General features: G+C 36.1%; 2 protein-coding genes across 2 annotated transcripts; both read right to left on the bottom strand.

Moving 5' to 3' along the window:
- Positions 1 to 1,047: 1,047 nt before the first annotated feature.
- LOC112721041 (uncharacterized) lies at positions 1,048 to 20,499 on the bottom strand. The gene is made up of 2 exons (XM_025772125.2): positions 18,437 to 20,499; positions 1,048 to 1,372 (listed from the first exon to the last, which is right to left on the bottom strand). The coding sequence occupies exon 1, from the start codon at positions 19,999 to 20,001 to the stop codon at positions 18,451 to 18,453; it is 1,551 nt and encodes a 516-aa protein (XP_025627910.2). The 5' UTR covers positions 20,002 to 20,499; the 3' UTR covers positions 1,048 to 1,372; positions 18,437 to 18,450.
- Positions 20,343 to 21,077, bottom strand: LOC112720371 (uncharacterized). Its single transcript, XM_025771293.2, has one exon. The coding sequence runs from the start codon at positions 21,075 to 21,077 to the stop codon at positions 20,523 to 20,525; it is 555 nt and encodes a 184-aa protein (XP_025627078.1). The 3' UTR covers positions 20,343 to 20,522.
- Positions 21,078 to 23,278: the final 2,201 nt, after the last annotated feature.

Raw genomic sequence — 23,278 nt, 5'->3', positions numbered from 1 at the left:
TCCCCTTCCCCTTCACCCATCTAGATTGCTTTCACTTTGGACATTCATCAAGATCAGCATATGCTTGCCCCCAAAACAAAATACAATCATTCACACAAGTATCTATCTTCTCGTAATCTAATCCCAAATCTCGAATCACTTTTAGAGCATCATAAAATGAAGTAGGACAAGAATTTTCCTTTGAAAATATGCTTTTTATAAAGAGCAACAAAGCATCAATTAAATTGTTATCCCACTGCCCCGATACAGGTTTTGCTCAACATCCCTCATTAGCCTCTGGAATCTTTTTGCCCCCTCATAAGGTTCTTCTGCTATATTGTCATCTACGTTGGTAGCAAAATCTCTCAGTTTCTCTCCTAGTGTTTCTCCTCTAAAGATGTTACACAACATCTCATAAGTGGCAGAATCATTCTCCCTTTCACAATCAATTTCATTTAGACTAGACACATCTATAGTGGATGTATCTTGAAGACTCTCACCATGATGCACCCATGTTTTAAGTCACTATCCCCCATTGGCGCACATGATGATGAACTTCATTTCTAATTTTGAACAAAAAATTATTGCATTTGGAACAAGGACAACGTATTTAATTTTTCACACCGGGTTGAGAGAAGGCAATATCCAAAAATAATTCATTAAGGCACTTCCTAAACTCAGGAGTACACCTATCAAAATTAATCCAATATTTATGGTAATTGACCATTGGACTAATTTCTGCAGGAGATGAGAATAGATAGAAGGATGTAAAGAGTGGAAAAAAAGAGCAGCAAGACATAACCTAACATTACAGCGACGATCACATTCAAAGAATCAAAGGGCTCTATGTAAACTAAATTCCGAAGTGGTTCCCTATAACTCCGCAATACAAACTATTCTAATTCAATGCATTGTAAAAAACACAAAATCAATAACAAAATTGAATTAATATTTCTATGTTAATAATGATGATGTAGCTACCTAAGATACTCAATTCACAAACACAAAAATTTAAGAAAACAAAAAGTATTAAAATCACCAAAAAAAAAAAATAGAATCAAAATAATAAAACCTAGAAATAAAAAATAGAATAAAAATATCAACACTCCAAATAACCAAAAATAAGATTATCAACCATATTACACACCAATATTTTCAACCACAATTACATCAACAGAACCAACTAACAATATAGGCAACAATATTTTAGCCAACATCAGTAGATTATCAACTAACAATACAGTTAACAATACTCAAATAAACTACACTTACCTTCAGCAAAGAAGCAATCGGACCAGACCAGACCACCAGCAGAGGAAGGAAAGCCAAATCAGACCAGCAGAGATAGAGGACAACACAGGATGAGCAGAGGAGCATAAACTATCCTAAGACACTGCAATGTAAAAAACACAAAATTAATAACAAAATTTAATCAATATTTCTATGTTAATAAGGATAATAAAGTTACCTAAGACACTCAATTCACAAACACAAAAATATAAGAAAAAATAGATTCAAAATCACTAAAAAAGAAAGCAAAAAATAGAATCAAAATAATAGAACACAGAAACAAAAATTAGAATCAAATACCAACTCTCCAAATAACCAAAAATCATATTATCAACCATATTACACACCAATATTTTCAACCACAACTAAATCAACAGAATCAACTAATAATATAGGTAACAATATTTCAGCTAACATCATCAGATGAGTATGTTGCTTTGTAAATATTCTAGTAGATGAAACTAATAGACCATATTTTGCTGTAAATATTAAAGTTGAATTTTATGTAAATATGTTTAGTATGTTTTAAATATGATGCTAAGAATGTGTTGCCTTTTAGTATACTTGAAAATTCTATTTGTTCTGTTTTCTATAATATCGATTTCTAAGACTTGTTTGGGAAGATTTTTCTAAGCGCTAGTTACGCCCAGATTGGGTCATCACAAATTGGTATCAGAGCCCAGTTATCCTGTGTATATGGAGCAGTTGTTCTGTAGTAAGTCATGATAGTGTAAATAGAAGTTGGCCCATTTTCACAAGTTGTTATGTTACTAAGGACTTATAGGAGTGTTCGTAAAAATAAGATCTTTAAAGTGTGTTTTCATTATTTTCTGTGTTTGAGCCTATCTCTATTTGATATAATCATTTATTCTTAGATGGAAGATGCCACCTAAACGTCGTATTCCTACTCGATGGTTTCAAGCGCGTAATGTTCCTAATATTAAAACTAATAGAGCACATTCAACCCTACTCAGTCAATGGGGTGGTAGTCGTAAAAGACCAATAGGGCGAGGCAGATGTGCGACTATTACAGAAGAACCAGTGAATGTTGCTGCTGAATACGAGGACTTCATCAAGCTGTTAATAATCTTGTGGAATCCTTGACTAATCGAAGAGAAGTTAGAGCCCCTCCTTCTACGGGGACAAATGTCCTTAATCAAGAAAACTAACAACCCCTTGGAGAACGAGCTATACACTCCAATCTTTCCTTAAGCTGAATCCACCTACTTTATCTGCAAATCTTCTAGAGGACGACCCTCGATTCTTCATTGACAGCTTGAATAAAGCTTTTTGAGCCCTTAGATGTCCAGATGACATAGCAGTGGATCTAACTACATACAATTTAACAGGACATGCTTATCATTGGTATGAAACACTTCTCTGAATCCCATCTCTTTTGTGGGATGAGTTTGTTGAGATCTTTTTGGAAAGATTTCTTTATATTAGTACAAAGGAGAAAAATGCTACTGATTTTGAGAAGTTGAGGCAAACTCCTGGTATGCCTGTGATGCAGTATGAGAATCGTTTCTCCAAGCTTTCTAGATATGCTGAGCACTTAGTAACTTTGGATATCATGAGAGTTAAGAGATTTTTTTCGAGGACTAGTAAACCCTTACTTCACTGCTCTTTCACCCATGGTTGGGAGCATGACCTATTCATAAATTGTGAATGCTGCTTATGGTATTGAAGCTGGATTAGAAAAAAAGGAGAATGAACAAAGAAATTGGCAAACAGAAAAAGATACAAGGAACATTTTCTGGAAGATCAAGCTGTGGGGCATATCAGGTCATCAGAATCGCCCACAAACACAATTAGGTGGGGTTAACCATTCTGAAGCTGCCTTAAAGGGTATATCAGCCTTAGGGAGACGAGCTAGGGGTGTATCTCAACCAAGCATGTAGAGATCTAAGCCTTTAGAAATTCTTAGGTCACTGTATCAACATTGTGGGAAATATCGTTCTAGAGCATGCTTCAAGACTACTGGAGCATGTTATAGTTGTGGATAGACTGGTCACCTTTGTAGAGATTCTCCTCATCCTTGGAAAAGTTTCATGCAGAATTCAGCATTACCTACAACATCCACACTATCTTTCTCAGCTATGTCTCTCGAAAATTCTTCAGCTCCATTAGTTAAGGGTTCTAGTAGGGGATCTGGTAGTCGAAGGTTTAACAACAAAGGTGCAGCACAAGGTGGAAAAGGTCAGTCACAAATTCATGCTTTAACCTGTCAGGATGCTCAGGCTTCAAATGCAGTGCTAGCAGGTACCTTACAAGTTTGCTCCTTAGATGCTCAAGTATTGTTTGATCCGAGTTCTCATCACTCATATATATCCCCATATTTTATATCTCATTTAGATAAGCAAGTTCAAGTATTAGACTATCCATTTTATGTTGGTACTCTACTTGGAGTTTCTGCAATAGTTCAATATATTTTTTGATCTTGCATTGTTAGAGTGAATACTGTTGATACCTTAGTTGATTTGATCCTTCTTGAAATGATGGATGATGTCATCTTAGGCATGGATTGGTTATCCTCTTATCATGCTGATGTAAGTTGCTACTACAAAATAGTGAAATTTGATATTCCGAATATTTCACCCTTTGTTTTCTTTTGTGAGGGTTGTTCTACCTTGACTAATCTTATCTCTTCTACGAGTGCTTCATACTTGATGGACAAAGGGAATCAAGGATTTCTTGCAGTAGTTAGGGACGTTGAAGCCAAAATACCTAGTATAGATCAAGTTCTCGTGGTTAGGAAATTTTTAGATGTGTTTTTAGAAGAACTACCAGGCATACCACTGGATCAGGAGGTAGAGTTTTCCATAGACTTAGCCCCAGGAGTTTTCCCTATGTCAATCCCTCCTTATCGCATGTCTCCCGCAGAATTGCGAGAGTTGAAAATTCAGTTGCAAGAGCTATTAGACAAGGGATTTATCTGTCCTAATGCTTCTCCTTAGGGAGCTCCAATCCTCTTTGTAAAGAAAAAGGATGGTTCAATGTGATTGTGTATCGATTATCGACAACTTAACAAAGTAATTATTCGTAACAAGTATCTCTTACCAAGGATTAACGATTTGTTTAACCAACTCCAAGGAGCTTCTTATTTTTCCAAGATAAATCTTCGTTTTGAATACCATCAGTTAAAGATTAAGGGAGAAGAGATTCCAAAAATGGCTTTTTTAACTCGATATGGGCACTATGAATTTAATGCCCCAGGTACTTTTATGGATTTGATGAACCGTGTATTCAAGTTTTGTTTAGATCACTTTGTGATTGTCTTTATTGATGACATTCTAGTGTATTCCAAGAGTGAGAAAGAACATGACCATCATTTTAGAGTTGTTTTGCAAACTCTAAGAAATCACAAACTTTATGCAAAATTTTCTAAGTGTGAGTTTTGGTTGGATCAAGTAGCATTCTTAAGTCATGTTGTATCGAAAGATGGAATCAAAGTAGATCCAAAAAAAGTGGAAGCCGTCCAACAGTGGCCAAGACCTATATTAATAAAAGAGATTCATAGCTTTTTAGGATTGGCAGGCTACTACAGACATTTTGTCAAAGATTTCTCAAAGATATCAGCTCCTTTAACCAAGCCGACTCAGAAGAATGTAAAGTTTCAATGGACTGATGAATGTGAATAAAGCTTTCTAAAGCTTAAGAAGTGTTTGACTACTGCCCCAGTTCTAGTTTTACCTTTAGGATCTGGAGGATATTCGATATATTATGATGCATCTCAGGTAGGACTTGGATGTGTTCTTATGCAGCATGGTAGAGTCATCGCCTATGCATCTAGACAACTTAAGAAGCACGAGCAAAATTACTCAACTCATGATTTAGAAATGGCACCAGTGATTTTTGCCTTAAAGTTCTGGACACACTATCTTTATGGTAAAATATGTAAAGTTTATACAGATCACAAGAGCTTAAAATACATCTTTCAACAAAAAGATCTTAATCTCAGATAACGTAGATGGATGGAGTTGTTTAAGGATTACGATTGTACCATTTTATACCATCTAGGTAAGGCTAATGTAGTTGCTGATGCATTTAGTAGAAAATCTATGTGTAGTTTAAATCACATTGCTTTATCAAGGAGACCTTTAGTGCAAGAGATTCACAAGTTAGAATCTGAAGGTGTATGCTTTAAGCTTGAAAAGGTCAAGGCCACTCTTATCTTATGTACGATCTCAGTGCTCTCTAATAGAACAAATCAAGTCTGCACAAGGTGATGATCTAGAATTAAGAAAGCTAATGGAAGATGTTCACAATGGAAAGAACTCAAATTTTTTTCTTGATCAACGTGTTTTACGTTGTGGTAACTGTTTATGTGTGCCAAATAATAATGACTTAAAGAAAGCTATTATGGAGGAGGCTCGCAATTCTAAATACACCGTTCATTCAGGCATTAATAAGATGTACTAAGATTTGAAGCAATTATTTTTGTGGGAATGCATGAAAAAAGATGTAAGTACTTTTGTTTCTCACTACTTGACTTGTCAACAAGTTAAAGCTGAACATCAAAGGCTTGCAGGATTGCTACAACATATTGAGATACCTGAATGGAAATGGGAGAAAATTACCACAGACTTTGTAACAGGTTTACCTTGGAGTTTTAAGGGCTACGATTCAGTTTGGGTGGTAGTAGATAGAATGACAAAGTCAGCTCACTTTTTTCCTGTGAAAACTACTTATACTATAGTCCGATATGCTAAGCTTTATGTTGATGAGATATTCAAGCTTCATGGATCCCCCGTGTCTATTATCTCAGATCATGGGCCACAATTTAACTCTTGTTTTTGGAAATCCTTTCATGATGCACATAGAACAAGAGTAGATCTTAGTACAACCTTCCATCCACAGATGGACGGACAATCTGAGAGAACAATTCAAATTCTGGAAGATATGTTGAGATGTTGTGTTTTAGATTTTGGTGAAAATTGGGATAGTTACCAACCTTTGATTGCGTTTTCTTATAATAATAGCTATCAAGCCAGTATTCAAATGACACCATTTGAAACTCTTTATGAAAGGGAATGTAGATCACCAGTTAGATGGTTTGAGGTTGGTGAGGCCAAACTGTTGGGATCTGCTTTGGTACAAGATGCGATTGAGAAAATTCACGTGATTAAAGAACTTTTGTTAGCAGCTCAAAGTAGACAAAAGGCCTTCGCTGATCATAGGAGATGTAACTTAGAATTCTCAGTGGGTGATTAAGTTTTTCTCCGAGTGTCACCTATGAAGGGTGTGATGAGGTTTGGCAAAAAAGATAAGCTTAGTCCTCACTATATTGGTCCTTTTGAGATTTTGGAACGAATAGATGCAGTAGCGTATCACTTGGCACTAACACCTGATTTGCCTATGATTCATCTAGTATTCCACGTATCTATGTTACGCAAATACCTTCATGATCAATCTCATGTACTTACTCCCCAATCAGTGGAATTGAAAGAGGATTTATCATTTGAGAAGAACCTATTGTTATAATCGATCGACAAGTAAGGAAGATACATTCTAAAGAAGTAGCCTCTATAAAAGTAGTATAGAAGAATCATTCAGAGGAAGAAGCAACCTGGGAACTTGAGAATATAATGCGCGACAAATATCCGTATTTGTTCAAAACTTAAGGTATTTTTGTGTTCAAAATTCCGGGACCGAGTTTTTTTTAAGGTGGGGAGGTTGTAGAGCCTTAAAAAAAACGATGGGCCAAGCCCATCATTTTTCCTTCTTCTCCTTCCTTTCCAACGGCACATACACACACACTCTAGAATCATCATACAGACACAGACACTGCTAACACTTCACCCTTTCTCACCATCAAAATATGTCTCCCTCCCTTCCCTCATGTCACTTCAACAATAATTCCATATACTTTTATTTCAATTATTTCACTACTCTTCTTCTATTCCAATTCTATTATGCCCTATTTATTGTGCTTTCTTATGTTGGCTTTTACTCCAAAACTCCATTGAAGTAGTCTAACCTTGAAGAAGAGAGAAATTACCTTTAATTCAAGTATTACTAATTATTAAGACATTAAAGTGACTCTTTAACTTGATAATTACCTATATTTTTAATTTTTAGCATGTTTGTAGTGATGGGTATTAATAAATTCGAAAATTTAGGGTTAGGGTAAGATAGAATTTGAAATTTTTGGGTATATAGATTCTATTATGTCAATTGATGTTAAAATTAACTTATTAGAATTATTATTGTATGTGTGTGATATTAGATTTTTAAAGGAACCACTTTCCTTGCTTGTTGGAACCTATGGAGTAGAAATTTCTCTCTTGGATTTTAGTCTGTGAGTAAACTTTGTATCTATAGTTAAATTTTATCATTGTATCAATTTTATAATTATTAAAAATAATTTTAAAATTTATTATTTAGTTAATTACTAACTTATTTGTCAATATGATGTTTATGTTAAATATTTTACAAAGAAAATTCTACTTGAGTCATGATATTTTGTGTTGAAATTAATGAAGTTGTCATTTGGGGAATTAGATTATAATATAAATATTATATTGCATATACACTTTGAAAGTAGAGTTAGTATTGAATTGCTAACACACTTATTGATTTGTTTGACAACTTTAACTTGATCATGATTTGTATATCAAAATATTTTGGAAAGCTCTATGACAGAAACTGCAGCTAGCGGCACTAAGCACTAGACTTGGTGCACCATGTCAGTATATAATTGTAGTTTTAGGTCCATATGAATGAAAAATGGTACCTGTCTGTTTCATGTCCACAAATCAGTGGAGCATGTCTGTTTCAGAATTCACACAAAGGAAAAGCAACCTAAGTGTAATTTCTGTCTGTTATTTTGACTTTTCTGAATTAGATAACTTTCCGTTTATATTTATATAAAATAAGAAAGTTTGATTATTTGATGTCTTTGAGTAATTATCATTATGTTTGAGTATATTTTTGTCACTGTTATTAAAGTGGATTTAGTTTGACTAAAAGTTAATTATTTATACAAATGTCTCTCATGGGGTTATGGATGCTCTGTTTACTCACTGAGTTGCAAAATTCACTTTGTTGTTCTTTCATTTTTTTTTCATATATGGGCCTTGATCCTAATCCAACTTCATCAGTTCAACTCTAGTTTTGTTTGTGTTGATGAGCCCTTTACTGTTCAATGACTTGATGTTTTGTGTAAATAGCTTTAAAACTCTTTAGACTTATTAAACTGCTCCATGTGACACAGGCAGAATCCGACTTTAGTGAGTTGAGTATGTTGCTTTGTAATATTCTAGTAGATGAAACTAATAGACCATGTTTTGTTGTAAATATTAAAGTCAAATTTTATGTAAATATGCTGAGTATGTTTTAAATATGCGGCTGAGAATGTGTTGCTTTGTAATCGATTTCTGAGGCTTGCTTGGGAAGATTTTTCTAAGCGCCAGTCACGGCCAGATTGGGTCGTGACAGATTCTTCGCAACAAGTCAACACGAATATTATGCTTGTGAAGCCACAATTCACAGCTTGTATAAAGGCTCTTAATTCATGTGATAGGGAACTAACTAATATGCTTTCCAATTATGCAAAAGATTACACCAAAACCCTCCTTGAATCCAACTATGAGGACCATATTCAACTAGCTAGAAGCATTAAATTTTGTAAAAACTTTAAATTGTAATATCATTGGATTGCGATGAGAATATAAGAATATATTGAATCTGATTCTTACATTAGTGATGACTTTATTGTTGAACTTTTTATATATTGAAGTTATTAGTCTTAAAAATTGTCATGTTATATTGAGTTTGATTATTATGTTGAGTGAGTTTGATTATACTTAAATTTTAAAATATGATTTTGCAACATATTTGATTATAATCTGATTATACCATGAGATTGAAACTTTGATTTTGATATTTGACTTTGAAAAAGATATTTGACTTTGATTTAGATTAGCGAGTAATTTGCTACAAGATAGGTTCTATATAGCTTTTGCTTTGTGACAAGATTGCAGTTGTCAAGTCGCTCGCTAAATTAAACGTGGGACAACTTAGCGACAAATGTATTTCGCCCACTAATCAGCGTCTTGAAATCAGCGAAGGAAGTGTGTCCGTTGTTAAACAGTTGCAAATTTTTCACTACTTAGGTCCTAGGCGCTCAATATCCATATTTCCACTTTAGCGACTAATTAGCAAGGAACACTTCCCTAGCTGAATGATTTATCTATTACGACGAGTTAGCGACGACTATTTTCTGTCACTGCTCTAATTTTGAATTTTAGAATATTATGCGACAAATTAGCGAGAAACTAGTTGCTCGCTAAAAAATAAAAACTTTGGTGACAAATTAGCTAGAAAATTATCCATTGCAAAATACATTTCAAGTCTTTGTGACGGATTAGCTAGGAACATTGTTCCTCACTAATAGCCTTTTCGCACAAAGTTTATTTAGCGACAAACTAATGTGTGAATTATTTCTCGCTAACTATATATCAAACACTTGCGACGGAATAGAGACAATAATATCACTCGCTACTTTACTTTTATTCGATTGAACCCCTAAGTGATTGATTTGCTAGAACATTGTCACTTGCTAATTAATTTGTGACAAATTAGCGAGAAAATTTTTTTCACTCTTTTTTAAGCTACAAAAGTCAATTTGCGAGAAACAAACTTACTCGTGAATCTCTCGCTAATCAGTCTCTTTTCTCAAGTTCGGATATTTTGTGACCGCTCATTAATTTTGTCATTAGTGCGACGCTAATTCTTTGCATGTTAGTGAAGGATTAGTGAAAAAAATATTTCTCGCAAAAATTCGTCGCTAATTTATCAAATTCTTGTAGTGCAATAACAAAAAATCAACAAATCAGTACTCATTTATATCAATTGAACTCAACAACTTAGCTTACATGACAATAATTAGTAATTAGCAAATCACTATTCAGTTATATCAATTGAATTCAACAACCCAGATTATATAACAATAACAAAAATTCAACAAATTAGGGTATATGACATCAAATGAATTAAATAAAGAAGAGTCTATGTATATTTTAACAAAAAATATAAGTTAGATGTGACCTTTTGTTGATCCGATATGAAATTTAAGCCAAGCTCAGTGCATTCTCCTAGATCTTGTTGGAGTTTTGTCAGGAACCACTTCCATGTATCTTTACACTCATTAGGAACTACAACATACGCGATAACAAAAAAGTGATTGTTGGTGTCTTGACCCACCGCAGATAATAGCTGACCATTGTAATAACCTTTTAGAAAACACCCATCTAACCCAATTAGAGGTCTGCACCCATCTCTAAATCCTTTTTTACATGCATCCAAACTTATGTATAACTTATCAAAAAGTGGCAGCAACTCCGACTAAGTTATGGAGTCCATCAAAGCTGTGCTCCCAAGATTACTCCAATGCAGTTCTTGTAGATAGTCACAAATCTTTTCATATTGAGCTTGTTCATCACCTATAACTACCTCTATGGCAGCCTTCAGTGTCCTACTTACCATTTTACCACTTAAATGCACATTATAATCTTCAACCATGTATTCCATAGCCTGCTTAGGCTTCAAATCAGGCTGAGTAAGTAGTCTCTTCACTAATTTTGATGTTACCTAATGCCTATCAGCTAGGTTGGAACCGTAATTCCTAGCACAATTGTGCTCATTCACCAGGGTCTTCACTTGATAACTACCTTCTGCACTGTTCCAAGAAGTCAGGATCAACTAAGGGCACTACTCACCTGCACAAGCTGCCCTAACCCTCTTCTTTTCATTTTTGAGAGATACCACATTCTTTCCCTCAAACAAAAAATAGTCATTCAGAGCATTCTTGAAACTCTCCATTGTAATGAATGTCTGTCCAACCTTAAATTCAACCTCTCTATACTCTGTCTCCTCGTTGAATGCATCAAATGTAGTCATTCCTTCATCATTGTCTGACATTGAACTGTTAAATACCTCACTTTTATACTCATCATATGACTTCTCAAAATCAGAATCTAACTCAAGTCCATTTCCATCATTTGTTGCACCCACCAAATTTTTCCCTAAAGAATTTTTAGGCCCATCACCACCCCCTGTGTTAAGCACATCACCCTCCTTCATTCTTTCCAGCTCTAAGAACATGTGTCCTCCTCCTCCCATAATACTTCTTTAAAGTCCTTTTCTTGGCTTTCCTAGGAGAAAGAGTTGGGCCACTCTTACTTGAGCCATCATGATCAGTTTTTTTACTTGGGTTAGTTTTATCTACAATTTTTTGGGCCAACTTTATCAACTTTCACCTCAGTATTTGGGTCCTCAGTAGCTCTTTTTCTTGGTGTACCCATCGTTCTCTTCTTTTTCAACCTCTCATTCTTTCTTTGTTTCCCACTATCTTTACTACTATCTGTATCTTCATATCCAGGAGGAGGAGGAGGCTTGTAAGACTCATCTTCAGTTGTTTCATATCCATCACCTGAAAATGACGAGTCACTCAGAATAACATTCTCAATTTGCTGCTCATTATCTACAACTTCAGGTACACTAACTGGATGATCAAAGTAGATGTGAATTTCATTAGTTTCCTTATTTCTACTCTTGTTTTCCCTCATTTCATTTATCTCAGCATCACCTTTCATTACATGCAAATCAGACTCAAAATTAGGGGCCATGCTATCAACCCAATACATGGTCTTATAATTTATGTAACCAAGCTCCCTCAGTAAAGCTTCCAGATCGAAGAAGTTCACCAAATCAATATCAAGAGGTGGTCATTTCTTCAGTTTTCCATTAACATAATCCATTTCACCTTGTGAATTTCTCTTGAAATTTCTTCCATGATGAAAAACAAGAACTATTTCAAACTCATCCATCTGCAAATATGTACATCTAATCAAATTTTACTTCAACACACTAATTATCCAACTATGACATTGATCTAAACCAATCACAAGCAACATTATTTAGGTAACAAATTAATTAGCCAGCTTTAGAACACCATTCACGCAAAAAAAAAAAACGAAAAAAGCACATTCAACGAACACTCTAACATCAACATGCAATTGAAAAAAAAAAACAAGAGTGAATCCTACTAAACTTTGAAACCATAAAACCTTACACCAACCTGGATGATGACAACAGCTTCCTCCACTCAACTCCGTCAAGGACACCGTCAATTGTGCAGTTACAATTATCATTTGGGACCCTGTCAGCAGCCTTGCCAGCAATGCACTCAGTACAACCGTTAGGTGCTCCATCGAATGTTTCTTGTTTTGGGTGAAGAAGAGGACAAGGATTTGGTATTTCTGTAAATAAGGGTTAGGGATTGGGGGGGGGGGTTATATGTTACTTTACAAGGGTTTTAATACTCAAAATGATCCCTGAAATTTGACCACTAACTCAATTTGACCCTCTAATTTTTAATTGACCCAATTTATACACTGAAATTTTAAAACGTGGCTCAGATTGACCCTTTCGTCCAACTCTGTCACTAGAGTGATGATGTGGCACCCAAACCTCACCACATGTCTCTTTTTCTTCCTCTTACCATCGCCATCACCACTTTCCTTCTACCAACACTCTCTCTCCCCCAATAAATAACAACATTCACAACCCACCAACACTCACACATTTTCACCGCCATAGCTTTGAAGAGCATAACACCTATACTCATCATTCCTTCATGACTGCAAGTAGACAGCAAACCAATGAATGTGACATCGTTAGAGGCAACACCATGAACCACCATTTGTGAAAAGAGCTGCAATGCTTGCTTACCGTAACCATTCATCGTCATGCTGCAAATAACGGCACCCCAAGAAATAACATCCTTATACACAATCATGTTGAAAATCTTGAACTCCGTTTTCATATAACCACACTTAGCATACATGTTGAACAATGCATTCTCAATGTTACCATCAATCATAAGGTCACACCATCCATTGCCCCAAATTCGAAACACCCTCACCCATTGCACCCATCTTTGTGTTACTATTAAGAGGGATCTAAAGTGTGGTGTTGTGTTTCTTTTTCTTTTTCTATTTTTCTTTAATTTGTTAATATTAGTGATTGTTAATGTTGTTTGCTCGGGAGGAAAGACGTTAGTAGAGGAAAGATGGTGATAGTGATGGTGAGAAAGAGAAGGATCACATAATAGAAAGGTCCTTCATAAATGGCGGTGAAAATGTGTAGGTGTTGGTGGGTTGTGAATGTTGTTATTTATTGGGGGAGGGAGGGTGTTGGTAGAGGGGAAGTGGTGATGGCAATGGTAAGAGGAAGAAGGAGAGGCACGTGGCGAGGTTTGGGTGCCATGTCATCATCATTCCGATGACGGAGTTAGACGGAAGGGTCAATTTGAGCCACGCTTTAAAATTTCAGGGTATAAATTGAATCAATTAAAAATTAAAGGATCAGATTGAGTCGGTGGTCAAATTTCGGGGGTCATTTTGAGTATTAACTCGGATTGGGGGGTTATATGTTACTTTACAACGTTTTGTTTTAATAGAGGTCCAGAAACGGTGTTGTTTTTGGAGAATGGAGGGGACAAATCGATCCCTCTGTCCATTCTCTCTAAGCCAATGTGGCACTTAACTCTGAGTGACCCTCCACGTCAGTGTCGGTGAATGCCACGTAAAATTTTTTCGTCAACTTTGGTGAGCGGGTATAACGGAAGGGCCGCCTTGGCTCACTTTTGTCATGGACAAGGGCCGGGTTGGGTGTTTACTCTTTAAATGAATATGATCAAATATGTTATTAGATTATTAGATTAAATTAACGAGTAAATGGTCAAATCAATCCCTGAAAGATCACTCATTTTTTAAATTGGTTTCTGAAAATTTTTTTAATTAAATTTGTCCTTTAAAGATTTTAAATTAATCATATTAGTCATTTTGTCACTTTCTTTGCTAATGGCGTAAGAGTTTATTGCTATGGTACGTTAAGTAACATTACATCACACACTTAGTAGTCCTAATTGACTATTAACATGATTAGTTTATAAAATTAGATCAAATCAACTCTAAATTAAGAGATTCTAATGTCTTAAATTCTTTTCTCAATTAGATTTTGATTTTTTTTTTTTGGTGACTAAACAAGAAAAGAAACAAAGCAAAAACTATTCTAAATCCGAGCGGATGATTCGTTGGAGATCAACACTAGGCTCAGACCAAATAACATGATTAGAGTTACTCTTGGCACCATATTTAGCCATCCAATCCGCAGCTCTATTTGCTTCTCGGGACACCCATTCAACGTGAACAAGCCAAGGACGAGATAAAAGCTCCTGAATCTTGTGAACCAAATCTGTTACTTCAGATGGATACCCACTTGTAAGCTCATGCATGATGGGCAGAATGTCAAGGCAATCTGTTTCACATATAATATCCCTCAAACCGCAATCCCAAGCTAAAACCAGCCCCCTCCAAGCAGCAAATAATTCACATCTGATTATAGACCAAGGGGGAATGCTTCCAGAGCAGCCCGAGATCCAATCTCCCTTAGAATCTCTAATAATACACCCAAATCCCGCTAAATTTGAATCCATATACAAGCTTGCATCACAATTAACTTTAAAACTATTGCCTACCGGTGGTTCCCAACACAGGCAATTTCGGAGAGACCTAAAGGCATTGCTTCGATTCCTGTAAACCTGTAAGTCCTTGGCGGTAATTCTGGCCAAGGCAACAACCTTATGGTCTGTCCAAGGGTTGTCAGTGTTGAATATGTCATTGCACCTATGTCTCCATACCCACCAAAGCCCTGCACCAAAGGACGCCTCATTGTTAGCCAAGGCCTTCCGAAACCACTCTTCAAGAGCAGTACCAGCCGTCGAGTCCAGGATACTAGGATCCAACATATACCAGATTGCCTTTGATCGTTCACAGTCTCTAAGGCAATGCTCCATAGTCTCCTGCGCCTTGTTACATCTCTTACACATATCTGAAGAAGCTAAATGCCGCTTGAATCGAAAGGTCTCAGTTGGTAGAGCATCATGTAAGCTAAGCCACATAGTAAATTTGAACTTCTCTGGAATGTTTGTGTTCCACAACCAGTTCCAATTACTGTTGGCATTCCAATTTAATGTTTTCTTTAATAACCATCTGTAACCCTCCCTTGCACTATACTTTTTTGTTGCTGCAGGCCACCACTCCCACTGTGGCTCCAACTCAGTCAAACTAGGATATCTCAGACCATAAATAAACTGCTTAATCTCATGTGGAATAGGCGTGGTAAGACTATCAACCTCCCAAGACACCCCTTTCCACAAGTCAGCCACCATGAAATCTGATTCAGAAATATGTACATAAGGAACAAGGTTGCAAAGCTTACCAAAAGGAGTCCACTCATCATACCAAACTGATTTGTGGACATCTCCAATATTCCAATGAAGCCCTTCCTTGAGATGCTCATAGGCACCAACAATGTTCTTCCAGGTAGTCGATGAAGAATTTCTACTGTTTCCGTTCATACCAGATTGATTCCTGAGATATTTATGCTTCAGAACCTGCACCCATAACTTCTCACTATTATTTAGACAATCCCATACCAACTTTCCCAGAAGCGCCATGTTAGCACAGGAAGTATCCCTAATACCCAATCCTCCTGCCTTTTTAGGAGTTATGGCGACCTCCCACCTGACCAGAGGCAGTCCTTTTCCAGTCGCTTGGCCTTTCCACAAGAATTGTCTCATCAAGGAATCAATTTTATTACATGCATACTTCGGGAGAAGAGAAATTTGCATTTCATAAACTGGGATAGAGGCCATAACCGATTTAACAAGACAAAGCCTCCCTGCCTTATTCAGTAGGCGTCCTTTCCAACTGGAGAGCTTTCTCGAAATTTTTTCAATAATCTCCTGAGCCGTCTTCCTGGAAGCTCTGGCATGACCGATGTTAATTCCCGGGTATTTACCCAAATCATTGCAGAACCGGATGTTAGAGACCCCTGAGAGAACCTCTTTTCTCCTCTCCGACACCCTCTTGGAACACTGGGCCTTTGACTTATGAAGATTTACCTTTAAACCTGACGCTCTAGAAAACAAGTCCAAACAATGCATGACCTCTATTACTTGAGCTTTTGATGCCTTACAGAAAAGCAAAAGATCATCTGCAAACATCAAATGAGAGAGTCGTGGTCCATTCCTAGAAACCGCAACTGGGTTCCACAAACCTTGGGAAACTCTATGAGAGATAAAGCAGGCAAGCATTTCCATACAGAGTACAAATAGATAAGGAGACATAGGATCTCCTTGCCTCAACCCTCTCTTCGGATTGAAATTTTGGAGCCTGTTCCCATTCCACAAAACTGCCAACGAAGAGGAAGTCACACAATTCAATATAAGATTAATGGTAGCCTTTGGAAACCCAAACCGGACCAAAGTAGCTTCCAGAAAACGCCAGTCTACCCTGTCATAAGCTTTTTCCAAATCAATCTTGAATGCCATGGTCCCTTTTCGAGACTTGGTGTTCCTCATGAAGTGCATAATCTCTTGAGCAATGATAATATTCTCTGTGGTTCCTCTTCCTGGAATGAACCCTCCTTGCAAAGGACCAATGATCTCCGACAGGAAATGTCTGAACCTGTTAACTAGAACCTTTGTGACAATTTTATAAATTACATTACATAAGCTAATAGGCCGAAACTCCCGTAAGGAAGAGGGAACTTCCACTTTAGGAATTAGAACAATGAGAGTATCGAAAATAGCCGCATTCAATGGCTCACCCTCAAAGGCTCGCTTGACCAGTCTACACACATCGTTGCTAAGAGAGTCCCAGAACTCTTTGTAGAAAATTGCTTGAAATCCATCTGGCCCTGGGGCTTTAAATGAACTCATGGTCATCACAGCTCTTTTAACCTCTTCAGACGTCACCGGTTCCACTAACTTTTGACAAGCCTCAGTACTAAGAGACGGGCAAGGAAAAGGCCCCATGGCGTCCAGGTCAATATCCTCCCTTGTAGAAAAGAGCTTTTGAAAGAAAGAATTTGCCGCCAGTTCTAGAGTCGTAGTCTCCGTGGTCCAAGACCCATCCTCCAAAAATAACCCATGAATTTTGTTCCTCTTTCTCCTGATAACTGTCTGCAGATGAAAAAATTTTGTATTTCTGTCTCCACATCTCACCCATTGTTCTCTAGATTTTTGATACCACAACAACTCTTCTTGAAGAAGGACAGCATTCAGTTCCTGATGCAAAACTTGCTCTTTGATCCTAAGCTGTTGATCCTCTCGACTTTCCAGAGTAATCTGAACGTCATTCAAAAGCCTCTCCAACTCCCTTTTCTTAACAAAAATATTGCCAAAAACCTTTTTATTGAAGCTAGTTGCATCTTTTTGAACCTCCAACAAACATTTAACTACATCCGGAGCTCCTCTATTCCAAGCTGTATCAACAACATTCCTAAAAAGAGGATGAGTCATCCATGCAGCCTGGAATCTGAACGGACGATGGCCCTTGGTAGCCCTCTTTGCCATCTTGCACCTAGTGAATAATGGGCAATGATCAGAGTGAAGGCGCGCCAGCACCTCAGTATAAGCCTCTGGAAACATTAGTCGCCAGTCCTGGTTGATGACTGCTCTATCAAGCTTCTTGGCCACCTGCACCCCACCTTTCACCTTCCTGTACCAAGTGAATCTTCTCCCAATAGCCCCCATATCAAACAGCCCACAATCCTCCAATGTTTCCGCAAATTGTTCTGCTCTGGCAAGTCTAAATTGCCCCCCTCTAACTTCACTCTGCAACAAAACATCATTAAAGTCCCCTAACACAATCCAAGGTCCGTGGATCATATTAGCAATCCTTGTCAAGTCACCCCACAGTTCTTTACGCCGATGTATATGCGGATTAGCATACACCGCACTGCAGTAACTAGATGTATTGCCCATAGTGATTTCAAAACTGATACATTGATCAACTACATCCAATACTCTCACAGAAATATTTGAATTAGAACATAGAACCCAGATACCCTCACTATGACCATTAGCCTCAACAATACCAACATCCTGGTAACCTAGATTATTCCAAAAAGATTTCATCCTCTCGAAAGCAATATGGGTTTCAAACAGAATGAAAAAAGTAGGATGAAATTTATTCGCTAACTCCTTACTATGAACCCGGGCCAATTTATTAGAGGCACCTCTAATATTCCAAAATAGAAAGCTTAAATCTAAATAATCCATAAAACAATTTGTATTGTAAAAAGGACCAACCTCAGCTGAAGTCCCTAACGAGATGATGAAGATCCACCATCATATCCCCCTGAGCCTTGCTTGTCCTTGTCCGGTTGTTGCCCGGTCTGTCTGTGTCCCTCCACTGACAACCCTTCCAATTTGCCGATTTGCTGCTTGCTGGTGTCGCCAAGGCAGTCCGGAGTCGACGGCGAATTCTGCAAAGAAGAAGGGCGCAACCTCTTGTGTCCGTTTTTGATAATGGCAGTGAAAGTCGGCACCGCAACGGAGACAGATTTGCCCTTCACCCCTTGCTGTTTGGAAGATGCCATGCGTGCCTTAGATCCGCTAACCGACCCGGTCTTCACCCCTGATTCGGCTCCTCTCATACGTAGCCCAAAGTCACGGTTCTGGTCCAATTTCTGATTTGAGCGCACCGGCATTTTATCTTTAGATGTTTGTTGGGCTTTGTTTGATTGACTCAATTTTTCTCTCCTTTTGCCGCTGACTTTGGTCCAGCCAGCCTCATTTTCCAAATGTTGGGACCCCACTTCCTTCCCATGCAACGTATCATCTAATTCCTCCCCAATTTCTGCAACTATCACTGACTCTTTGGGATTGCATCCAAATTCAAAAATTTTCTCTTTTGAAGCTTCCTGTGACTGCACCACCCGGGCCGCCGTCTCGGTCACTGATGTTTCCTTTCGATCCACCCTTTCCGAATCTATTGGGGTCATTCTGCAGTCAGTTGCTGGATGCCCGAAACAATTGCACTTGTCACAAATAAGGTGTAAGCATTCATACTCCACCTTATATTCAAACTCATCGACAATCACACTCCGGACCACCGGCAAACCAAGATTAATTTGCACGCAAGCCCGAGCAAATTTTCCCCTTTCCGCCAACTTAGTAGCCAGATCCACCTTGACTGGTCTTCCCACAGCAGAAGCGATTCTCATCATGGCTTTATCCTGATAGTACCATATGCTCAAACCAGAGATTCGAATCCAAACCATAGTCTCCCCGAAAGTGTCCTCACAAGGTTTAAAATCCGGTGTCCATGGCTTGACTGCAATATAGTGACCGAAGATCATCCATGGCCCCCCTAGTAAAACCTTCTCTCGATCGTCCATGCGATCAAATTTAACGAGGAAGTACCCAAAACCCACATCCAAGATTTCATATCCACCGGTGATCCTCCATACCCCTTTCAATTTGTGAAACATGGCCGTGTAACTAAGGTTTTTTCCAAGAACCTTAATCACAATTGCTTCCTTGTATGGTTCAGAAAGGATGTTCCTAGCCTCTTCGGAGAAGCAAACTCTTGGAGGCATAGGATCTCCTTGTTTTCCGGTGACCACTGCCATGGAATCCTCATCTAGAGCTTCAGCCCGATTTATCCCTGTGGCTACCGTAGAACCAATAACCTTGTCACGGAACGAAATCTTGGAAGTCACCCTGGAACTAAGGTCGCCCTTACTTGATCCCTCCTTCACACCTGATGCAAACCCTCCCACACTCTCCCCCTTATCTCTTTCGATGGCATGGCCATCTTCTTCACCGTGTTTCACCCTCAAACGCTCTCTCCCGCTCTCTCCTTCTCTCATTCTCTCTGAGTACGGAGTACGTACTCTTTCTCTGCTAGGGTAATTTAGGGTTGTTTATACCTTCTCTATTAGAAAGATTTTGATTTAATCCTCTCAATTTAAGATTGCTTTTATCTAATTTCATATATTTATTATATTAATAATTGTTTAAAATTTTTAAGTATGTATTATGATGTCACTTAACGTACACGTTAATAAACTTTGATACTATAAACAAAAAAATAATAAAAAAACTAACATAACTAATTTAAAATTTTTAAAAAATAAATTTGATGAAAAAAATTATTTATTTAATAACCGCACTAAAGAAAAAAAAAGGGAAAGAAAATGAGAGTTCAAACTTCACTAATCCATTGTCTTCTATTAATCATTAGTTCATTATCATTCATGATAATGAAACAACTCGACACCACATTAGATGTAGTAATAATAATAATATAGTACATATTCGCCTTTTCGCTAAACTATTCACAAAAAAAATAAAATAATTAAAAAAATACTACTTTTAAATTTTTACTACCCTACTCCGGTATGACACTCAACACCGTCTCAAACTTCCTCCCCTTATTACCGTCGCTGTGACGGTCACCACCACCGCCACCTTTTCCTCTCCTTACCATCTTCAACGGCTGACCACCACCAGTACCACCAAAATCCGGAACATCCGGCGCAACTTTCCGGCAATTCTTTCCGTTTTCATCGCCGGCGAAGAATACAACCTGTTTCGGGCGATGGCCAAACCCACTCTTTGCGATTGCCGAGGCAGCCATTACCGCCAATGCAGCCATCTCCTCCGGCTTCAATATCCGGTTCAACCGGTTCAACGGAAGCACGAAATATAGCTGGCCGAGTTTTAAAACCTCGGTTTCTCTAACGGCCCTGATGACGCCGTCAAATTCCATATCGTCGGAGTTGCAAACGAAACAACCTTGATACAATTGCAACAGATACGAGACCTTAACGGTGTAAGGGAATTCCTGAAACCTTCCGTCGTGTACGATCAGCTTCGCCGTCTCAACCTCCACCTCCACCTCCATCTGTTGCGAATCCAAAGAAACGCAAAAGCAATTGCCCATTTTTCTTTTCCAATAACTTCTAATTTCTTCTATGAAATAACAGAAAAGAAATTGGAAATGAGAAAATTGAAAATGAAAAAGAAAAATAACCTAACTCGGTGAATCGGAATCGTTTTGTGAATTGTATATCTCGGAACCTGGCGTGAATGCCTGATTCGTGGCTTCTATTTTTTTTTTCAATTTTTCGTGGCTTCTATTTTTTTTTTTTCTTTTTGAAGATTGGAGAAAAGTAAACACGGGTTGGACGTTGAAAAGAAGCTTGGTGTATATATGAGAAAGAAAAGAAAAATACCGCGTTGGATAATTTTATTTTTTGTTTTGTTTTTTGTTTTTTATTAAAGAAAGTTCGAAACTACTAACATGAGCTGTGGTATGGTAGATAACGCGTGTAATTCTAGCGATGAAAATATCAGACTTAAAACGATAAGATTGAATATTGGAATTACACCTTTTTTTTAAACAAAAATATATTTTTGAAACAGGAAAGAAGGAAACAAAATCTAATTACACGCAATAAAAAGTTGAAAACTCCGAAAAGTCATAACAATTTTATGAATTTAGGTTTTAGGTTTCACAAAAATTTCCAGCTAAAGAAATAAATTTCTTGTTGCGCAAGTATGCAACTACACAAGTCAACTACTGCCTAAACAAGTAAATTTAATCACAAAATTTAGTTCGTTTCAGATAGACATTATGTTTACAGATAGGAGTTCATTTTGATGCCCAACTACTATTGACTATATATAATTATCATGAAGTTAATTACAAGCCATTAATATATTTGAGAATTTTTGTGATAATATATATATATATATATATATATATATATATATATATATATATATATATATATATATATACACACGAATAATGTTACGTAGTCAAAATATTATAGATAATAAATAAGGATATATGGTTAATAATATTTACGTTTATAAGAGAGTGTGAATCACTCTTTTAATTTAATTGATGCAATTAATTTTTTTATAATTAATTATCTTTTCTTATTTAATTATACTAAAAGTTAATTCTAAATTTAATGTGAATCAGATTCTAAAAATTTCTCCCTCATTATTACTACATGCATTTATAATTTTATCATTTTTTTTCAAATAAAAATTTTAAATTCTTATATTTTTTATTTTAAAAAAAATCTCAAATCACCTCAATACATTTTATAAAAAAAAAATCTTAATTTTGATCGATTTCTATTTATTGAAAATTAAAAACATTCAAAATGGTTGGTTCATGACTTACAAAATAAAATAATAAATAATAATAAATTAGCACCAATTTATTGATTATGGATATTATATATATATAATTATAAATATTATACGTATAAAAATATGGATATTAAATTAAAAAATTTAAAAACTTCTATTATACAACTCATATTTTACTTATAGACTATTATAAAATAAAAAAATAAAATATAAAACATAAACAAAAATTAAGAAATAAAATTTTAAAAGTAATTATTAACTCGTCATATTAAAATCAATAAATAAGCATACATATGAATAGTAAATAAAAAATATTAAAATTATGATCTTTTGGTGTACATGTAAGATCATTTAAAATATATAACAAGACACATAATTTAAAATTTGGTAATATTAATTGTAAAAATTTGTTAATTATAAATATTATATGTATAAAATTATGAATGTTATGAGTATGAAATTATGGATGTTATTAATATAAAATTTTAAATATTATGTATATCTTATCTAATTATAAATGTTATGTGTATGAACTTGTAAATATTATGAATAAATTTGTTAATTGAATAAATTAATTTAAATATTTAATATTTTCTTTTTTAAATCTAATTATAGTAAAATTTGAAAATATATGTGAATTGGAATAAATCATTTTTACTTTGAAAAAAATGAAACAACTTTTTAAATTATCAAAGACGGTGATTTAAGAAATTATACGTTGATTTAAATGTATAATATATTAAAAATACTAAAATATTTTAAATTATGATTTATTAGTGTATATGTGAAATAATTTAAAATATATAATAAAATATAGTTTAAATTTTTTTTTTTTTACCAAAAATAGGAGATTCGAACCCGCAACCTCTTAATTGAGTATGGGGAGACTATGCCATTTGAGCTATTACTCATTGAATAATATTAATTAAAAAAATATATTAATTATAAAAATTGTGTGTATAAATATATAGATGT

The sequence above is a fragment of the Arachis hypogaea genome, chromosome 11 (genome assembly GCF_003086295.3).
Source record: "Arachis hypogaea cultivar Tifrunner chromosome 11, arahy.Tifrunner.gnm2.J5K5, whole genome shotgun sequence".
Classification (NCBI taxonomy): domain Eukaryota; kingdom Viridiplantae; phylum Streptophyta; class Magnoliopsida; order Fabales; family Fabaceae; genus Arachis; species Arachis hypogaea.
This window is presented reverse-complemented; position numbering and strand designations above follow the sequence as displayed.

What these genes read in the sequence shown, in the direction of transcription:
- LOC112720371 (XM_025771293.2), bottom strand. Translation starts at nt 21,077, where the DNA reads ATGGGCAATTGCTTTTGCGTTTCTTTGGATTCGCAACAGATGGAGGTG.
- LOC112721041 (XM_025772125.2), bottom strand. Translation starts at nt 20,001, where the DNA reads ATGAGAGAAGGAGAGAGCGGGAGAGAGCGTTTGAGGGTGAAACACGGT.